The sequence below is a fragment of the Coregonus lavaretus genome (assembly GCF_964263955.1).
Source record: "Coregonus lavaretus genome assembly, contig: HAP1_SCAFFOLD_2914, whole genome shotgun sequence".
Taxonomy (NCBI): Eukaryota; Metazoa; Chordata; class Actinopteri; order Salmoniformes; family Salmonidae; genus Coregonus; species Coregonus lavaretus.
In genome coordinates, this window is record NW_028160682.1 from 42,706 (window position 1) to 62,597 (window position 19,892).

Genomic DNA, 19,892 nt, shown 5'->3' on the forward strand with positions numbered 1-19,892 from the left:
AAGAACACCTACTAATTCAAGGGATTTACTATTTTCTACATTGTAGAATAATGGTGAAGACATCAAAACTATGAAATAACACATGGCATCATGTAGTTACCAAAAAAGTGTTAAACAAATCTAAATATATTTTATATTTGAGATTCTTCAAATAGCCACCCTTTGCCTTGATGACAGCTTTGCACACTCTTGGCATTCTCTCAACCAGCTTCATGAGGTAGTCACCTGGAAAGCATTTCAATTAACAGGTGTGCTTTCTTAAAAGTTAATTAGTGGAATTTCTTTCCTTCTTAATGCGTTTGAGCCAATCAGTTGTGTTGTGACAAGGTATCTATACAGAAGATAGCCCTATTTGGTAAAAGACCAAGTCCATATTATGGCAAGAACAGCTCAAATAAGCAAAGCGAAACGACAGTCCATCATTACTTTAAGACATGAAGGTCAGTCAATATGGAACATTTCAAGAACTTTTAAAGTTTCTTCAAGTGCAGTTGCAAAAACCATCAAATGCTATGATGCAACTGGCTCTCATGAGGACTGCCACAGGAATGGAAGACCCAGCATTACCTCTGCTGCAGAGGATAAGTTCATTAGAGTTACCAGCCTCAGAAATTGCAGCCCAAATAAATGCTTCAGAGTTCAAGTAACAGACACATCTCAACATCAACTGTTCAGAGGAGACTGTGTGAATCAGGCCTTCATGGCCCATCTGGTTTGGGCTTAGTGGGACTATCATTTGTTTTTCAACAGGACAATGACCCAACACACCTCCAGGCTGTGTAAGGGATATTTTTACCAAGAAGGAGAGTGATGAGTGCTGCATCAGATGACCTGGCCTCCACAAACCCCCGACCTCAACCCAATTGAGCTGGTTTGGGATGAGTCGGACGGCAGAGTGAAGGAAAAGCAGCCAACAAGTGCTCAGCATGTGTGAACTCCTTCAAGACTGTTGGAAAAGCATTCCAGGTGAAGCTGGTTGAGAGAATGCCAAGAGTGGGCAAAGCAGTCATCAAGGCAAAGGGTGGCTATTTGAAGAATCTCAAATATATTTTGATTTGTTTAACACTTATTTGGTTACTACATGATTCCATACGTGTCATTTCATAATTTTGATGTCTTCACTATTATTCTACAATGTAGAAAATAGTAAAAATTAAGAAAAACCCTTGAATGAGTAGGTGCTCTAAAACTTTTCACCGGTAGTGTACATGTTGGTCTCTGCAGCAAATGAGACCAAATGTTCTTCTCTAAAGATATAAAAAACACTTGTGTGTGTGAAATGTGAACACATTTTATGACATACATTCTTACAAAAACTAGATACTTAATTCTGTAATTAACAACTGGAATATTATGAATATTGCATTAAAGTATTCTCCTTATGAACGAGAACATCAGGTGACATTGTAAAACTTGTTTTATTCTAGCAAAAATCCCTGAAGTGAGTACTACTACATTTTTATTACAGTATATTCTGATGAAGGCACTTTTAATACAAAATCCAGCACAAAACAAAACCTACCGCTGATGACAGGGTTGTGCGCAACTAACTATTTGCATAATGTATGATACCTTCCCACCCCTAGGAGGCTCACTACTTTGTGTCTTTGGCAGGCTGCTCACTAAGTTTCTCCTTGTGGTACTTCTGTCCAATCCCATAAGGCACGTGTGCCGCGATAGTACCCAGCTCCTTGGCCCCCTCGATGTGGAACATCTGGTCATCAAAGAAGATGTGGGGACGGATCTTCTGCAGGAGGGGCCCTTTAGGGGCCCCGGCTAGGAACAGGGCCTCGTCGATCTCCAGGCCCCAGCTCCTGAGGGTCTTGAGGACGCGGGCCCCTGAGCTGGCTGCGCTGCGGGATGTTACTAGGTAGGTACGAATGGGGCAGGTCATACGCTCGTTCTTGGCGTAGAACTTCCTCTGGAGCTTCCCCAGCGCCTCCAGGAAACACTTTAAGGGACCCTGAGTGAATGAGACATAGGGTTAGCATAGTATTATTACATTTTTTATTAAAGCAAATACATCAATGGGTTCCACTTTATTTGGATAGTCCCCTATTATAGATGGTCTTTAAATGCTCAAACTATCAACAGCCACGGATGATATGCAACAACTTGTTAAGGTCTAGGATTAGGGTAAGTGGGTGTGTTAGTTAAAAAGTTTGTTGATAGTAAGTTGAACATCTATAACCCTCTATAGGGAGACTCCAAATAAAGTATTACCCAAAGAAAGAACATTTGGAATCATGTCAAAAGCTAACATAAAATAGGAGGCATATACTCTCATGAACACCTGTGCAAGAGGTTTGTTCTCAAACTCCTTCTCATGCTCAAAGAACGTGTCCAGGCCGTGTTGTTTCACGATGATCTCCGACTCATCAGAGAAGAGGACAGCATCCCCGTCAAAGGCAACTTTCAGCTGTGTGTCGGAAAGCTTGTTCTCCACATCTCCAGATGCAAACATGGTCGCTGCTGCAATGCCTATTTATAAAGACATTATAAAAAAGGGGCTTATACATGCTCATAAGTCTTAAAAATGCATTACAACGGTATCATATATGTAGGCTATATCATACCTATAAAAAGTGTTACCACAATGTACATCTACAGTTTTTTACTCTGTTACCAATTTAGCATCCATGCTAACCTAAACCAGTTTAATCCCTAGAGGACAAAGGAAAGCAGCATTTTCAACTACCCTCCTCAATGGCCTCCATGACTTTCTCTCCATCCTTGGAGAGGTACAGGTTGGTCAGATAGGCCTTCAGATAGCCAATGGGGCTTTGCCCTCCCGTCATACAGAACCTCTCAATGGTTAAATCTGTCAGGTAGAGTGAAAAACAAAAACGTATCAGAACCCCATACAAATGTGATGGTATCATCAGGCTGGTAGCCAAAGATTGCCACTAACATCCATGCAAAACATGCATACAACCACTAAAAACATATTTGGTCAAAAATACCCATCATTCAATGAAATGCAGCTCACAATAAGCGCGTCTTATAACCATAGAAATATAATTACTCCAATTACTGGTCATTGTATTTCTCTGCTTATAGCACTGTAGTAGGCATGGCTGAGCGTGTCGACCACGAACCGTAGTGGTTGATGCTGTTGATGAGGCGCACTCCGACCTGGGCGTGGTTATTAGTCATCAGGACGATGTCAAACAGCTCTTCGCTGTCGGGGTAGAGCTGCCTCAGCCGTGCGTTCACAGACATCAGAGCCTGCAGGGTGTGCACAAATGCACTGATAAATGCACAGGGGCGGACTGGGACAAGAATTCAGCCCTGGCATTATCCACATCGCTGCGTACACCACCATCCCTCCCACCATCATGATACCACCAACCATTGATGCACCCTTCACCCTGACCCTACACACAGGCAGTAGTGCTGACATAACATTGGCAGTAAAGTACAGCATTTCTCAACCATTTTCTGTACCAGTGATTGGCGAGACATGGTCCTCTTTTTTAACCAGCTCATGTTTAAAACAAATATGTAAAAACACCACTGGAGACAACTCACCACTATAACTGTGCCTCTTCTCTAACCATTTTGTTTGTCTCAGCATCTTCGCTGGTGTCACTCTGTGCTGCTTTTGTTCTGTTCTGTCTGCTTAAACATTACACGTTATAAAAGCCAAGCTAGCAACTTAGCCTATATTGCTAATTAGTGCCCGTCATATATATGTTCTCCTGAATCAACACATACCTTCAAATGTTATTGGCCGCATAGACATTTTGCAGATGTTATCGTGGGTGTAGCGAAATGATGTTTCTAGCGCCAACAGTGCAGTAGTGATATTAATAATAGCGAACAATACAAAAAAAACACACAAATCCCCTAAATAAAAATAAAGGAATTTAATATAGAGTTATTAGATAGACGGAATATACATATAAAGAAAACGTCCTCTCACTGTCAACTGCGTTTATTTTCAGCAAACTTAACATGTGTAAATATTTGCATGAACATAACAAGAGTCAACAACTGAGACAAACTGAACAAGTTCCACAGACATGTGACTAGCAGATATGGAATGTGTCCCTGAAAAAAAGGGGGGTCAAAATCAAAAGTAACAGTCAGTATCTGGTGTGGCCACCAGCTGCATTAAGTACTGCGGTGCATCTCCTCCTCATGGACTGCACCAGATTTGCCAGTTCTTGCTGTGAGATGTTACCCCACTCTTCCACAAGGCACTTGCAAGTTCCCGGACATTTCTGAGGGGGGATGGCCCTAGCCCTCACCCTCCGATTGATAGATGAATTATTAATGACTAATTATTACACCCTGAAACTGTGTATAATGTGTTAGAAATGTGTGAGTGTAGGACCAGTAAAGGCTATGGCATTGAGCCACTATTTAGCAATGTGAGTAAGAGTTAGGCCAGACAACAAAGACAACTGAGAAACTAAGATAAAGAGGCCTCCCAATTTAGGGAGGGGAGAAACTGTTATGAAAACATGGTGCAGAATATTGTGAGAACGGCAATAACTGAGTAAAGCAGGGAGTAGGATATGTGTGTGTGTGTGTGTGTGTGTGTGTATGCATGTGTGTATGCATGTGTGTGTGTGTGTGAACTGAAGGTCAGTAGAGCAGTTTTAGAGTGGAAAACTACAGCCCGCCTACAGAGGGAAGGGATTTCTTTTTGTATGAGTATAAAAGATGGACTCTGAAATTGTGATTGCAGAATTCTCAATGAATAAATATCTCTGACAATGCAGACCGGGACTCTGGCCGTTACTTAAATCCCAAAAGACTTACAACCTTTTGGGAGACGCACAGAGACACTAAAATAGTTTGTTAAATAATTCACATAACACCGATCCAACAGGTCCCAGACGTGCCCAATGGGATTGAGATCTGGGCTCTTCGCTGGCAATGGAAGAACACTGACATTCCTGTCTTGCAGGAAATCACGCACAGAACGAGCAGTATGGCTGGTGGCATTGTCATGCTGGAGGGTCATGTCAGGATGAGCCTGCAGAAAGGGTACCAAATGAGGGAGGAGGATGTCTTCCCTGTAACGCACAGCGTTGAGATTGCCTGCAATGACAACAAGCTCAGTCCGATGATGCTGTGACACACCGCCCCAGACCATGACGGACCCTCCACCTCCAAATTGATCCCGCTCCAGAGTACAGGCCTCGGTGTAACGCTCATTTCTTCGACGATAAACGCGAATCCGACCATCACCCCTGGTGAGACAAAACCGCGACTCGTCAGTGAAGAGCACTTTTTGCCAGTCCCGACGGTGGGTTTGTGCCCATAGGCGACGTTGTTGCCGGTGATGTCTGGTGAGGACCTGCCTTACAACAGGCCTACAAGCCCTCAGTCCAGCCTCTCTGAGCCTATTGCGGAAAGTCTGAGCACTGATGGAGGGATTGTGCGTTCCTGGTGTAACTCGGGCAGTTGTTGTTGCCATCCTGTACCTGTCCCACAGGTGTGATGTTCGGATGTACCAATCCTGTGCAGGTGTTGTTACATGTGGTCTGCCACTGCGAGGACGATCAGCTGTCTGTCCTGTCTCCCTGTAGCGCTGTCTTAGGCGTCTCACAGTACGGACATTGCAATTTATTGCCCTGGCCACATCTGCAGTCCTCATGCCTCCTTGCAGCATGCCTAAGGCACGTTCACGCAGATGAGCAGGTCAGTAGAAAGGCCTCTTTAGTGTCCTAAGTTTTCATAACTGTGACCTTAATTGCCTACCGTCTGTAAGCTGTTAGTGTCTTAACGACCGTTCCACAGGTGCATGTTCATTAATAGTTTATGGTTCATTGAACAAGCATGGGAAACAGTGTTTAAACCCTTTACAATTGAGATCTGTGAAGTTATTTGGATTTTTACAAATTATCTTTGAAAGACAGGGTCCTGAAAAAGGGACATTTCTTTTTTTGCTGAGTTTATATGATGGTGTGTATAGACATAATGGAAAATGTATGAATAGAAAAGGTGTGTACAGCAGTAGTTATATAGGATGAGCCTTGACTAGAATACAGTATACACACAAAGTAGGTAAAACAGTATGTAAATATTATTAAAGTGACCAGTGTTCAATGACTATGTACATAGGGCAGCAGTCTCTAGGTCAGTTACTATTACAGGGCTCCAGGCTAACATTTTCCCCTGGTGTCACTGGTGCTACTAACTTTTACAGTTGTTGGCACCAGCCCCCCAAATTACGAATAATCATTTTATGAAGTCATTCATAGTGCTTTATTAAGAAGTGTAATAAATAGACAGACTAAGTTGTTTCATCTAACACGTACAAGCAGGAATGCATGACTCAATACATTTAACCTAACCCAGTGATTGTCATGAATTATGGGATGACAATTAAGACTATAGTTGCTATATTTTACTGTCAAAATAGGACTCCAGAATGTCCAGAATTTTTTTGTTCAATAGAGATAAATCTTTATGTGCACCTCGAATATCATTAGTCTAATTAATTTGGGGTACAACACGAGGAAGTGGAAACTCAAAACACATTAACTAGATCGATAACTCTAAATATAATACCCACTGCTAGTAGCCATGTATTCAACCAACAGTACATTTTATGTCCTAAAAACATGTTGCAGTTGTAGGCTACTACCCATGAGACCTATCGGCCTATACCCTCGCAATGGCCGGTGTGCATTTCGCCGCGCGCCGCTCCATATCTCAAAGCCATATCAAATATCTTGGTTGTAAAACTATTGAGCTGACTATTGAGAAAGCTGAGGCCCTCCACTCTTCAAACGGGACAAAGAGACTAAACTTCCAAAGCGGTGATTTCCCGCAATTGCATTTTGAAATGTTAAACGATTAGACCACATTTCTCTCTCAAGCGCATGGGGGCAGAGGAGAGTGGCTTGCTCATTACAGCAGCAGGTCCCTGTGAAACAGGCACAGGGCCAGGGTGCTCAGTTTCATTACAGGAATCGTGAGGCAAATGCACTTTACTGTTTGTCCAAATCATGGTTTTAGCTGCCCAAAAAAATAGGATGTTTTGAGTGAGATGACAATGTGGAATGTGCTCCAAGTTTATAAGCAGTGACACCCATCCTTTCAGTTTTTTACAATCCATGATGTTGTCTAACTGATGACAGTGTCAGAACAAGTATCTTTGCTGAAGCCCTGTTTCACTTTGAATATGAGTTTGCGTGACCTCAGCCTACCAGAAAAACAGGCTGGCCCATCTTGGCAGGGGGGCTGGCCTTGCCCACTGATTAGCTAAAAGGCTCATTATAGATTAGTATAACAGCAATTGTGCAACAATCCACCCAACAGAAATCCACCCAACTATAAATGTTATTACAAGAGGTCTTCCCTCGAGTTAAACATTTGTCATTCAGCTATTGATTCAAACATGGTCTAATGGTCATATAATTTTGACTCCTGTGGCTGCATACCATTATAGTAAAAGAACCAGATTAACCTGCCACAATGGCATCCATGCGTAGATGGTAACAGTGGTAAACAACATTGGCTATTGTAATTCTGAGCAAAAACCTATTCTGGATGCATTACACACATTTCAGCTAGGCCTAAAGACAATGGCAATATTGAGTGAGGTTTCTCCTTCACCTACAATAAGGAATGTATATATAGTTGTAAGGCAATCCCAGCCCATTCATAGACACTAATAACCTTTAGTGCCTATTGACAATAGTATCTTCTGGCTGGGGGAGTTGTTAACAGCCCTGATGCTAGCTCTAAACGTTAGCACGGATCGCTTGCGGTACGGCTTTGGAAACAAAGAACGTATATTTCATATCAGCAAGAATTATTATTATTATAAAAATGTTAAGGTTAAATTCCTAAAACACCTTTATAGGGTTAAGACTCCCCCACATGGACATATTTCCATTTTACAGAGCTTGTTTACAGACAACAGACGGAAGACAGAGTCGACTACCCGTGCTAATTAGCTATCTGCGTCTCCGAGGACGCCACAAACGTGTTGTCACTGAAAAATACTGTTGGCTGCAACTGTTTTAAAACATTGTACAGCAGAGGAGGACAGGAAATACCATCCTACTCAGTGAATTTCAGAAATGTTTCAATAGTGTGTTTTTTTTTTAAGTTATCAATTTTAGATACAGTAAATATATTCACATCACCAAATAACTGATTAAAATACTGTTTTGCATTGAAGGACTTTTGTGGGCAGATCTGAAAAAGCCTGTGCGAGCAAGGATGCCTACAAACCTGACTCAGTTACACCAGTTCTGTCAGGAGGAATGGGCCAAAATTCACCCAATTTATTGTGGGAAGCTTGTGGAAGGCTACCCGAAACGTTTGACCCAAGTTAAACTATTTAAAGGCAATGCTACCAAATACTAATTGAGTGTATGTAAACTTTTCTACTATTATTCTGTCATTTCACATTTTTAAAATAAAGTGCTGATCCTAACTGACCTAAAACAGGGAATTTTTACTAGGATTAAATGTCAGGAATTGTGAAAAACGGAGTTTAAATATATTTGGCTAAGGTGTATGTAAAACTTCCGACTTCAACTGTACCTGTTGTGTTGATGTTTAGGATGAGGTGGGTGTAATTCTTTGTGTGCTCTAGGGCAACAGTGTCTAGATAGAATTTGTATTTGTTGTCTTGGCTACTGGACCTTTTTTGGAACACCATTATTTTTGTCTTACTGAGATTCACTGCTGCTTTAGGCCCTCTTTGGTTGGGGACAGAAGTACCAGATCATCTGCAAACAGTAGACATTTGATTTCTGAGTCCAGTTTGTCAATAATGGTGTATACGTGGTTTGTCGTACAGTATTTTGGTAAGAAGACAATTTTACATTTTCTCAGGACATTGATTCCACTGAGGAAATGTTAGAGTCTGCTGTTGATGATACTGCAGAGGATTCTTCAGAGATTGCTGCTAACGCATATTCTACAGAAATTATTGGGGTCAAATTTTATGGGTTGGAGTGATCAAGCCTTGGTTCCAAATATTAGGGAAGATGCCAGAGCTGAGGGTAATATTGAAGAGTTTAAGAATAGCCAACTTGAATTTGTGGTCCATATATTTTATCATTTTGTTTAGGACACCATCAACACCACAGCCCTTTTTGGGTTGGGGGTTGTATTTTGTCCTGTAGCTCATCCAATGTAATTGGAGAATCCAGTGGGTTCTGGTAGTCTTTAATAACTTATTCTAAGTTTAGTAAATGATCATGTATATGTTTTTGCACTTGGTTCTTTGTTATATGGCCAAAAAGGTTGGAGAAGTGGTTTATCAATACATCTTCATATTGGATAGATAGCTCTTCATGTTGTTGTTTGTTTAGTGTGTTCCAATTTTCCCAGAAGTGATTTGATTCTATGGATTCTTCAATCACAATGAGCTGTTTTCTGTCATGCTGGTCCTTCTTTTTTCTTAGTGTATTTCTGTATTGTTTTAGTGTTTCACCATAGTGAAGGCGTAAGCTAAAGTTTTCTGGTTCTCTGTGTTTTTGGTTGGATAGGTTTCTCAATTTCTTTATTAGGTTTTTACATTCTTCATCAAACCATTTCTCATTGTTGTTAGTTGTCTTAGGTTTTCTGCCGGAATTTTAATTTAATATGTCAGCTGATAGGTCAAATATATTGTTCAGGCTTCCTACTGTTCCTAAGTTTACACCTTCACTATTGAAGGAAAACATTTTGTCTAGGAGGGATTGGATGTGTTGTTGGCCAATAGTTTTTTGGTAGGTTTCTACACTACCCTCCTTCCATCTATAGCATTTCTTAATAGTATGCAGTTCGTTCAGCTTCGATGCCTCATGGTTGATTATTGCTCCATTCAAGTAGATTATGATTTTGCTGTGATCTGATAGGGGTGTCGGTGGGCTGACTGTGAATGCTCCGAGAGACTCTGGGTTGAGGTTGGTGATAAAGTAGTCTACAGTACTACTGCCAAGAGATGGGTTATAGGTATACCTACCGTAGGAGTCCCCTCGAAGCCTACCATTGACTATGTACATACCCAGTGTGAGACAGAGCTGCAGGAGTTGTGACCCGTTTTTGTTGGTTATGTTGACGTAGTTGTGTCTAGGGGGACATATGGGGAGGGGTGCTGTCACCTCCAGGTAGGTCTTTGTCCCCCTGTGTGCTGAGGGTGTCAGGTTCTTGTCCAGTTCTAGCATTGAGGTCACCACAGACTAGAACAGTGGCTTGCGAAAGTATTCACCCCCCTTGGCATTTTTCCTATTTTGTTGCCTTACAACCTGGAATTAAAATGGATTTTTGGGGGGTTTGTATAATTTGATTTACATAATATGTCTACCACTTTGAAGATGCAAAATATTTTTTTTGGGTGAAACAAACAAGAAATAAGACAAAAAAACACAAAACTTGAGTGTGCATAACTATTCACCCCCCCCAAAGTCAATACTTTGTAGAGCCACCTTTTGCAGCAATTACAGCTGCAAGTCTCTTGGGGTATGTCTCTATAAGCTTGGCACATCTAGCCACTGGGATTTTTGCCCATTCTTCTAGGCAAAACTGCTCCAGCTCCTTCAAGTTGGATGGGTTCCGCTGGTGTACAGCAATCTTTATACCACAGATTCTCAATTGGATTGAGGTCTGGGCTTTGACTAGGCCATTCTAAGACATTTAAATGTTTCCCCCTTAAACCACTCAAGTGTTGCTTTAGCAGTATGCTTAGGGTCATTGTCCTGCTGGAAGGTGAACCTCCGTCCCAGTCTCAAATCTCTGGAAGACTGAAACAGGTTTCCCTCAAGAATTTCCCTGTATTTAGCGCCATCCATCATTCCTTCAATTCTGACCAGTTTCCCAGTCCCTGCCGATGAAAAATATCCCCACAGCATGATGCTGCCACCACCATGCTTCACTGTGGGGATGGTGTTCTCGGGGTGATGAGAGGTGTTGGGTTTGCACCATACATAGCGTTTTCCTTGATGGCCAAAAAGCTCAATTTTAGTCTCATCTGACCAGAGTACCTTCTTCCATATGTTTGGGGAGTCTCCCACATGCCTTTTGGCGAACACCAAACGTGTTTGCTTATTTTTTTCTTTAAGCAATGGCTTTTTTCTGGCCACTCTTCCATAAAGCCCAGCTCTGTGGAGTGTACGGCTTAAAGTGGTCCTATGGACAGATACCCCAATCTCCACTGTGGAGCTTTGCAGCTCCTCCAGGGTTATCTTTGGTCTCTTTGTTGCCTCTCTGATTAATGCCCTCCTTGCCTGGTCCATGAGTTTTGGTGGGCGGCCCTCTCTTGGCAGGTTTGTTGTGGTGCCATATCCTTTCCATTTTTTAATAATGGATTTAATGGTGCTCCGTGGGATGTTCAAAGTTTCTGATATTTTTTTATAACCCAACCCTGATCTGTACTTCTCCACAACTTTGTCCCTGACCTGTTTGGAGAGCTCCTTGGTCTTCATGGTGCCGCTTGCTTGGTGGTGCCCCTTGCTTAGTGGTTTTGCAGACTCTGGGGCCTTTCAGAACAGGTGTATATATACACTGAAATCATGTGACAGATCATGTGACACTTAGATTGCACACAGGTGGACTTTATTTAACTAATTATGTGACTTCTGAAGGTAATTGGTTGCACCAGATCTTATTTAGGGGCTTCATAGCAAAGTTATTTTATTCATTTCACTTCACCAATTTGGACTATTTTGTGTATGTCCATTACATGAAATCCAAATAAAAATCCATTTAAATTACAGGCTGTAATTCAACAAAATAGGAAAAACGCCAAGGGGGTTAAATACTTTTGCAAGGCACTGTACATGTCCCTGGGCCTGGAAATGATTGATCTCCCCCTCTAGGATGGAGAAGCTGTCTTCATTAAAGTATGGGGATTCTAGTGGGGGGATATAGGTACCACACAGGAGGACATTTATCACTGTTGAGATCATTTCCTTTTGAATTTCTAGCCAAATGTAAAATGTTCCTGATTTTATTTATTTTTATAGAGTGAGTTATACCAAATTAGCATACCCCCTGAGTCCCTTCCCTGTTTTACTCCTGGTAGTTTGGTGGATGGGACTACCAGCTCTCTGTAACCTAGAGGGCAACCAGTGGGTCCATCACCTCTATACCATGTTTCTTGTAGGATGACAATGTCTGTATTTCTGATTTATTTGGTAAAGTCCAGGTTCCTGATCTTTAGGCCAAAGGCATATGACCTCAGGCCTTGGATACTCCAGGACGAGATAGTGAAGGATTTGTGTTCCATAAAGTGTCCAATGTTGTTAGTCGTGTGTTTTGGCCTCAGACCAGTAAGTGTGAGCAGAGCCTGCTGAGCATCTGATACATTCCATTATCTTGGGCTAGTGTAAGCGTGGGGGTTGGGCCTGTTTGCCTGCTCACGGCCTGGGCGTATGTGTGACTTTTATGTTGAGGCCCTCTTTGCGGGAGTGGGGGGCGTGGGGTGGGCAGGAGGGGCATAGGTCTGATCTGAGGGGGCCTATATGGGATGTGGGCATGGTTGGTTTGGGGGGGTATTGATTGGTTGGGGTGGGGGTGTGGATGTGGGGGGGGGGGGGGGGGGGGGGGGGATCCCGCAGGTCTGTGGCTGGGTGACCCTAGTTGGTCCTCAGACAGAAGGTCTAAGGTCTCTCTCTCTCTCTCCTAATGACCACTCCACCACAGGCTGGTGTTATTTGGGAGCCAAACATTCTGAGCAACAAATATTGTGTGATAGATAAGATAAATCTCCAACCCTGAGACACAAAAGCAATCATCCTCACCACTGTATCCTCACACTCAAGAGCAGTTAATGATAATATTTTGTCAGCGAATTAATAGGAGATATGGGAACACTACTAGGACACTTTCCCTCTCATCTCTAGGGCTAAGTCATTCTTTTTTTCAGGTATGTGCCAAGTGCCAACCGCTTACTTTATTGAGATGTAAAACTGGGTAGGCTTATGCACAACATGCATAAGCCTACCCATGTCCACGTTCCACCTGTTGACGTGGCTTGCTGCCTACTGGCTTCGGCATTACCGGTACATTGATCTCTAACTTCAGCACCATGGACAGCTCCGTATATTTGTATTATGCATGGCCTACTACCTACATGACATAGGAAATACACTGAAATGTAAATTAAATTAGAATGCTTTTACTAACACTCACCACAGCTGCTTAAATCGCCTTTATAATAGGCTAATGCAACTCTTTGATCGCATTTGCAGACCAAGGCAAGATGAATTCATGACAGTAATTAAGTAGATTGGGAAGCATTCAAAACAGAATTGCCTCTATATAACAATAATCACTCTGATTTTTCTGTAAAATTGGCCTACTGTAGCCTACCCTTTTAACCAACTTGTGCGCTCATGGCCATTCGTGAAATAGTCACATTATGGTCATTTTGAACAGATCACCGCCGCTTGTGTCAAATAATAGTTTTACAAATTCTTCTCAAATTAGCCTATATGATGAAATTCATTGCTTCCATACTACAATAAAAATAACATAAAAAGCTACTGCTTTAAATACAAAGATCAGCTTATTTCAACATATACAAAGGAATCCGTTGACAATGTCTATGTCATATCAATACAATAAAGAGTAAATTATTCCATATCATTGCTGTGTTGTGGCCGGCTGTTTTAAGACTACTTGTTGCAGCAGATGAGGCATTCTTTTTAGCAAACCAATTTCTAATATCCATTTTGACCACGATGAACAAACAAGTTAAGGTAGCCTACTCTTGAACATGACATTCCGAACGATCACGAGGCTGTTTACGTAACGCTCCACCCACTATTCATTTGAATCAGCAAAAAGAGACATGCGCTTCATGATGCATTTATGATAGGTCTAAAACCCTGTCAGTCTTAATTACTTGAGCCATATTTAATTTAACAATAAAAAATAGAGGTAATTGAAACTTTAAATGGGCCAAATATCATATCATATCATAGCATGTTATAGCAACAACAACAAAAACATTAGTCATGCAAAATTTCATTCAACCATGTATTTTATTTACACAGGCAAGGAGGTGGAGCCGGCAGGGGATGTAGCTCAGTTGGTAGAGCATGGCGTTTGCAACGCCAGGGTTGTGTGTTCGATAAAATAATGTATGCGCTAACTGTAAGTCGCTCTGGATAAGAGCGTCTGCTAAATGACTAAAATGTAAATGTAAATGTATGGTAGGGCGAGCATGGCTCCCTAAGGCCCGCCCACAACGCCAGGCCTGCAGTAAAGTAATATATTTAAATATATGCACTATAATTGCATTTGATATTATGTTTATGAAATAGATAAATTAAATATATTTTTTTATATATTTGGGAAATATATGTATAAATAATACAGCCATCTGTATAGTATGTAACATAGAGAAATGCACAAGCGATGGACTTGTAAAGGATGCCAGAAAACATATCAAAGCTATGTGAACATACAGAGTCTTTTAATAACTTTTTTATGCTTTTTTTTGTCTTTTAAAAATGCTGAAATATCAAATGATCCCTCCTGGAAAATGACCTGTGAGACAAAAATAAATAGCTTAAACATCACTGCTACTTCAGCCAGGTGTTGCTGTAAAGTAAAGCTAATTCAATTAATACATTGCGGAAGGATTGTTCAGTGTCAAACCTCAATAGGGTCAAGTGCCTTGGGCAAGTTTCTGCCTTTAAACATCGAATGGCACAGCCATTGGTGCCATGAGTGTTGTGTGCTGGGCAGGGAGCGATCCAGGTCCCTGGTATGGAGGCGTTGTGGTGATCCCACCAGGGTTCAATAGCTTGGGATACCTGCCCCCTAGACCTGCTGTTAGAAGGAAAGGTGTTAGCAGGAGATCATCAGAGAGGGCTATCATTGGCTGGTATAGTCTTGGAGTTAAACCTCATGTAGTCTAAAGCACTATTCACCTGCTTTCATGGAGTAAGGATTCACTCCTTTGGGGAGACTAGAGTTCCCTAGATACATCCCCATCGGGGGAGGAGGTGGAACAGGCTTATTCTGGAAAACATATCAACAAATTTGCAAATGTATTAGTAACATTCTTACAGTTGAAATACAATGGTCATCCACTGCTTTACTGACGTGAATTAAAGTGAATACCTCAGCCTTGGGCATGGGACTTGTGTCAACCCATCAATGTGAATCAAGCCACTGAGAAATAGATGAATCCACTAGAGTGTCTCTATATAGAATATACATAACAGGTTACTTACAGAACTAGGCTTGTCATCTGGTATCGTTGTCATCTGAGGAACCTCTTTCTTTTCACAGAAGAACCAGCTGAGCCAGCCTCCACTGTTTGGTGTTTTCTGTACTGGGGGTGCTGGGGGCTGAGGTTCAGCCGCCAGCCAGCTGCCAGTCTGGCTCTGAGGGTTGGCCTCGGAGTGTTCCGGCTTGGTGATGGTCATTAAAGCAGGATCCGCCACATATCTACTCCGGATAGTGGGAGAAGTCAAGCCACTCTGCTCATCACAGTACAGAACAATCACTAGCTGACAGTGTGTCTTGAAATGATACTTTGTTACAACCCAAACACAACCAGACTACAGGCACATGGATTCCTAGAGTTAAATCTGTTTCACGTAGACATTTAGACAACACACTCATAAGATAAGGCTTTTCTTATTACCTTTTGTCCTGGCATAGAAATGTCCACAACGTGGAGCATTCACTCCAGCATCCCAGGATCCCACTATGGGGATGATGGGAGGTGAAGGTGGTCCATGCCATTCCATCTGTTCCATTCCATTGGTTTGTGTTGGGATGATGCCTTGTTGGAATGATTGGTTCTCGTTGGGATCCTCCCTCTGGATGATGCCTGTCGGGAGGATCCCCTCCCTCTGCACAGGGATGATGTTTGTCGGTTGGATCCCCTCCCTTTCAGGTACCACAGGCATGTCATCAAGGAGCTATCCAGTGCAGGTGGAGTATAGGAGTTACAAAGACATTAGAATTACCATTATCATTCCAGCCATCATCATTAATCATCATGATTACACATGACTCATCCTACTCTTGCTGAGACTAATCTACTACCTGAGAGAGGGCACTCTGCAACTCAATAAACTTCCCCTGCATGGAATTCAGCTGCCCCTGCATGTGGTTCATTGACTGCTGCAAGTTGTTCACCTGGTTCTGGGCCCACTGCATCTCATTCATAGCAGTCATCAGGAAGTTTATCAGACTGAGATAAAGAGATTTCACACCATGCCCATTGGACCATCTTTAGGATTCTTTGTCCCCCAATTCCCATTTCTTTAAGAATGCACCTCTGTGCAGATGTTACATTGTGTTACATAGAAAACCCTTACCCTGACATGGGCTCATGGACCAATGGGATCATTGGTATGTCTCCCTGCTCCTGGTTCACTAAAGAAAGAACGCAAGGAAGATTAGAGGACAAAGCCTAGGTTCAGCAATGACACATTCTGCACACCATGACTATTGGACTGTACAAATGAAGTCAATCCTTGCTCCATTGGTAGTCATCCATAGGGGACTTTTGGGAAAGTTACCAGAATTATGCAACCTTACATCAGCCCAATCAGTGCTTACCTCCAGGAGAGTTATCCATGGTTAGCTTTCTCAGATACAGACAATCCTTGTGAAGTGCACTCCGTCTGGGTCAACAATACAATGATACACAGCCTTCAGGCAACTTTTTGTCTTGTGACTGAATGATGGATCCACAGAACTAGAATGAGATTCAATTTCTATGGATGGAAAAGCAGCGGTATTGCTCAGTGTTATGACATATTATTGAGTCATAATCATGACTACATAACTAATAGTTAATCTAGGTTAACAACGTCATAGCAACCAGAGACTTCTATTGATTGTGACATAATCAATACATAGTTCCATATAATTCCATATCATGTTGAATTGAGATTGAATTAAGTAATATGTAGGCTACAATCCTATGAGGATTATTATGTCCAATGATAGAATCATGACACAAGAAACCACAGGGCCTAATGTAACACTAACATTTGCACTGCTGAAAAGTAAAGCCATTCTAAAATCCACTGAAACTCAATACATATAGCTTTTATATATGCACAGAACCATATTTGTTACACTATTTTGTAAGGAAATAGAAGTCTATAGTAGAGTCATTGATGAACATCTGCTTTCAACTCTGTCTTATAGGCCAATGTCTTATAAAAACGTTATCACTAAACAACTAAATAAGTTCCTCTATAAATAGACCTACAATAAGTTACAGTGAGTTGATAGTCATTTGGTTGAATTACAGTATTTTAGGCCCCTCCCAGATTTCGGTTGGTGACCTGGATAATGTTGCTGCTGTGGGATTCATCCTGCTCCTTCTCGTAAGGAACGGGGCCAGCTGACCTCAATACATGTCATTATCATATCACAGTTTCCTGTTGGCAAGAAGCAGCCATATCACTGTGTGTGTGTCAGTCCTATGTAACACAGCCTAAAGATGTGCCACATGCTAGCCCCCTGGAAGCACGATACAGTCAAGTGCTGCTGCTGCTGTTGACATCCCTGTAGACACCAAAACAACCCCATCCCATCCTGACACACACTTATCACCAACAGATAATGTTCATGCAAACCCTACCTCTTCAAAGATGATCCTAAATAAACCCCACATAGCCACACGCTCCAATCCATCTCCTATCATTGAGACCGCCCCTTACCTTCTGTTTTCATCCACAGACATTATAATGCTCACCTTCTGCTTCTTCTTGATGTTCTTGGCCTTGAACTCATTCTGGGAAAACACAAACACATACAGGTCAATCCCAGACATCTACAGTAGTAGAGCAACAACCACAATCAACCATCTGTTGCATAGGTAAGTACATATTGGTAGTGGATGAGGTGAATTACCTATTTTACAAAGTAAAATGGTTTGAGAATTTACAGAATTAACACCATGATCCCCACCTTCACACAAGCAAACACCCACGTACAGCTAATTATAGTGCCTGTGTGATGAGGATGAGGTGTATCTCATATAACGCAGTGGGGGTACTTTGTGCCTCTAATCCTTTGTTATGAATAGTGTCTTAAACAAGCAGTGGCTACTCAGTCCTCCTAGTGTCAGCACCCAGAGTATCCATGGCAACTGCAGACTGGGCCCAGCTCATGGAGATGCAGTCCGTTGCCCAACAGGCAGAAAGATACCTCATGTACACTAAATAGTGTGAATGACAGTGCCCTCCTGTGGGGCGTACCTGCAAGTGCATGGAAGAGAGGCTTTTGATCAACTCTGGTTCAGAAGAGCAAGGCTGATTTATGGAAGATTTTACTCCAGGATCTGAATGAGTTTTCTACATTTGATTGTTATAGTTCACTTGAGAGCATAAAATGCTAACGCAAAGGCCAATGTAGACATCACAAAACAGTGAACAAAACAATTCAGCCATTTTGTAGCCAGCAGCCCCATCTATTGGTGAGATCTGATAATACATAAAAACAAAATCAACCGTTCAATTCTGTTTCGAACCTTTTTCAACCTCCCTGCAACCGTACTGCTATATGCACACGATAAACCCTTTATTCTCAGTTAAACGTTTACAAAAAGACAGATCTTCTTGAATATTCTTTACTTCTTGAATATTCAGATCTTCTTGATCTTCTTAAATATAGAAATTAGAGTTTAAAAAGAAAAACACTACATGTGCAACATGAGACTGTCCTTTCGCATTATGTATATTCAACTTTAAACTGTAAGCGTAACGCCTGACGTGTAACATTTTACAAGTGGAACAGCAGATATGGTCAACTAGCTTGCTTGATATTTTGATATAGCTTTAAGAGCAAGGTGAGGTTTATTGCGTTTAAAAAGTAATTGTTTTATGGAATAGGAAAACCGAATATATTAGAACAGGGTTCTTCAATTCCGGTCCTGGAGGGCCGAAACACCTCTGTTTTTCATCCTCTCCTTCTAATCAGGGGCTAATTCAGACCTGGGACACCAGGTGAGTGCAATTAACTACCAGGTAGAAATAGAAAACAGAAGTGTTTCGGCCCTCCAGGACCGGAATTGAAGAACCCTTTATTAGAACAATGAATGGATAGTAAAAAGTGGAATAGATATTAAGTGTAAATAAATGTAATAAAGCCTATTTTATATGGTAGCCTAAGCATGAAAACCAAAACGCATCACTTTCATATCAATTAGCATTCTACCTTGTAAATTCTCTCTTTCATACCTTCACTATGCACATATCCTTGCCGTTCCTCTATGCAAAGGATTTCAAAGCTATGATAAACCGCAATTCCATGACATGCATTGGCCGAAGTCTAGATGCAGGAGTGTTGAGAATATACAGGTCAAAATAATGGAAACACCTAAATAAAATGTCTTAATAGCGCGTTGGGCCACCACGAGCCAGAACAGCTTCAATGCACCTTGGCATAGATTCTACACGTGTCTGGAACTCTATTGGAGGGACGCGACACCCTTCTTCCACGAGAAATTCCATCGTTTGGTGTTTTGTTGATGGTGGTGGAAAACTCGTCTCAGGCGCCTCTCCAGAATCTCCCATAAGTGTCCAATTGGGTGGAAATCTGGTGACTGAGACGGCCATTGTTTGAATGTTAAATAACGAGGCAGAGGCATTGATGCGAGTAACCAGTCTTGTTCAGTATATTGCAATACATCCGGGTATCTCAAGTACACCGGTAAAACACTGGAGCTGCAGTAATGAACATTTACCAACAGATGGCATCAATGTGCCATCTTCCACCCATAACATCTTCCCTTTTATAAAATAGGACAGAAGCTGTCAATTCACTAACAAAACAAACCTAGTAGTAATTTCCAACATGAACAGTTAAGTATTATTATTATTATTTTTTTTATTTATTTATTTTTTATTAACCACTTAACACATTTTGATACTCTCTTCACTTTTATCTCTGTCTGTCAACAATCCCTAATGGGAAACCTACAGATTGAGTCTTTTTGGTGGCTG

At 41.6% G+C, this 19,892-nt stretch overlaps 1 protein-coding gene across 1 annotated transcript; it reads right to left on the reverse strand.

Moving 5' to 3' along the window:
• Positions 1-1,594: 1,594 nt before the first annotated feature.
• Positions 1,595-18,158, reverse strand: LOC311121569 (uncharacterized protein; the record flags this gene model as incomplete). The annotated part of the gene is made up of 11 exons (XM_084196033.1): positions 1,595-1,963; positions 2,294-2,481; positions 2,699-2,821; positions 3,099-3,228; positions 15,150-15,398; positions 15,630-15,845; positions 15,973-16,120; positions 16,248-16,305; positions 16,492-16,556; positions 17,607-17,680; positions 18,147-18,158. 11 exons carry the CDS (start codon positions 18,156-18,158, stop codon positions 1,595-1,597), a joined length of 1,632 nt encoding a protein of 543 aa, XP_084052159.1.
• Positions 18,159-19,892: the final 1,734 nt, after the last annotated feature.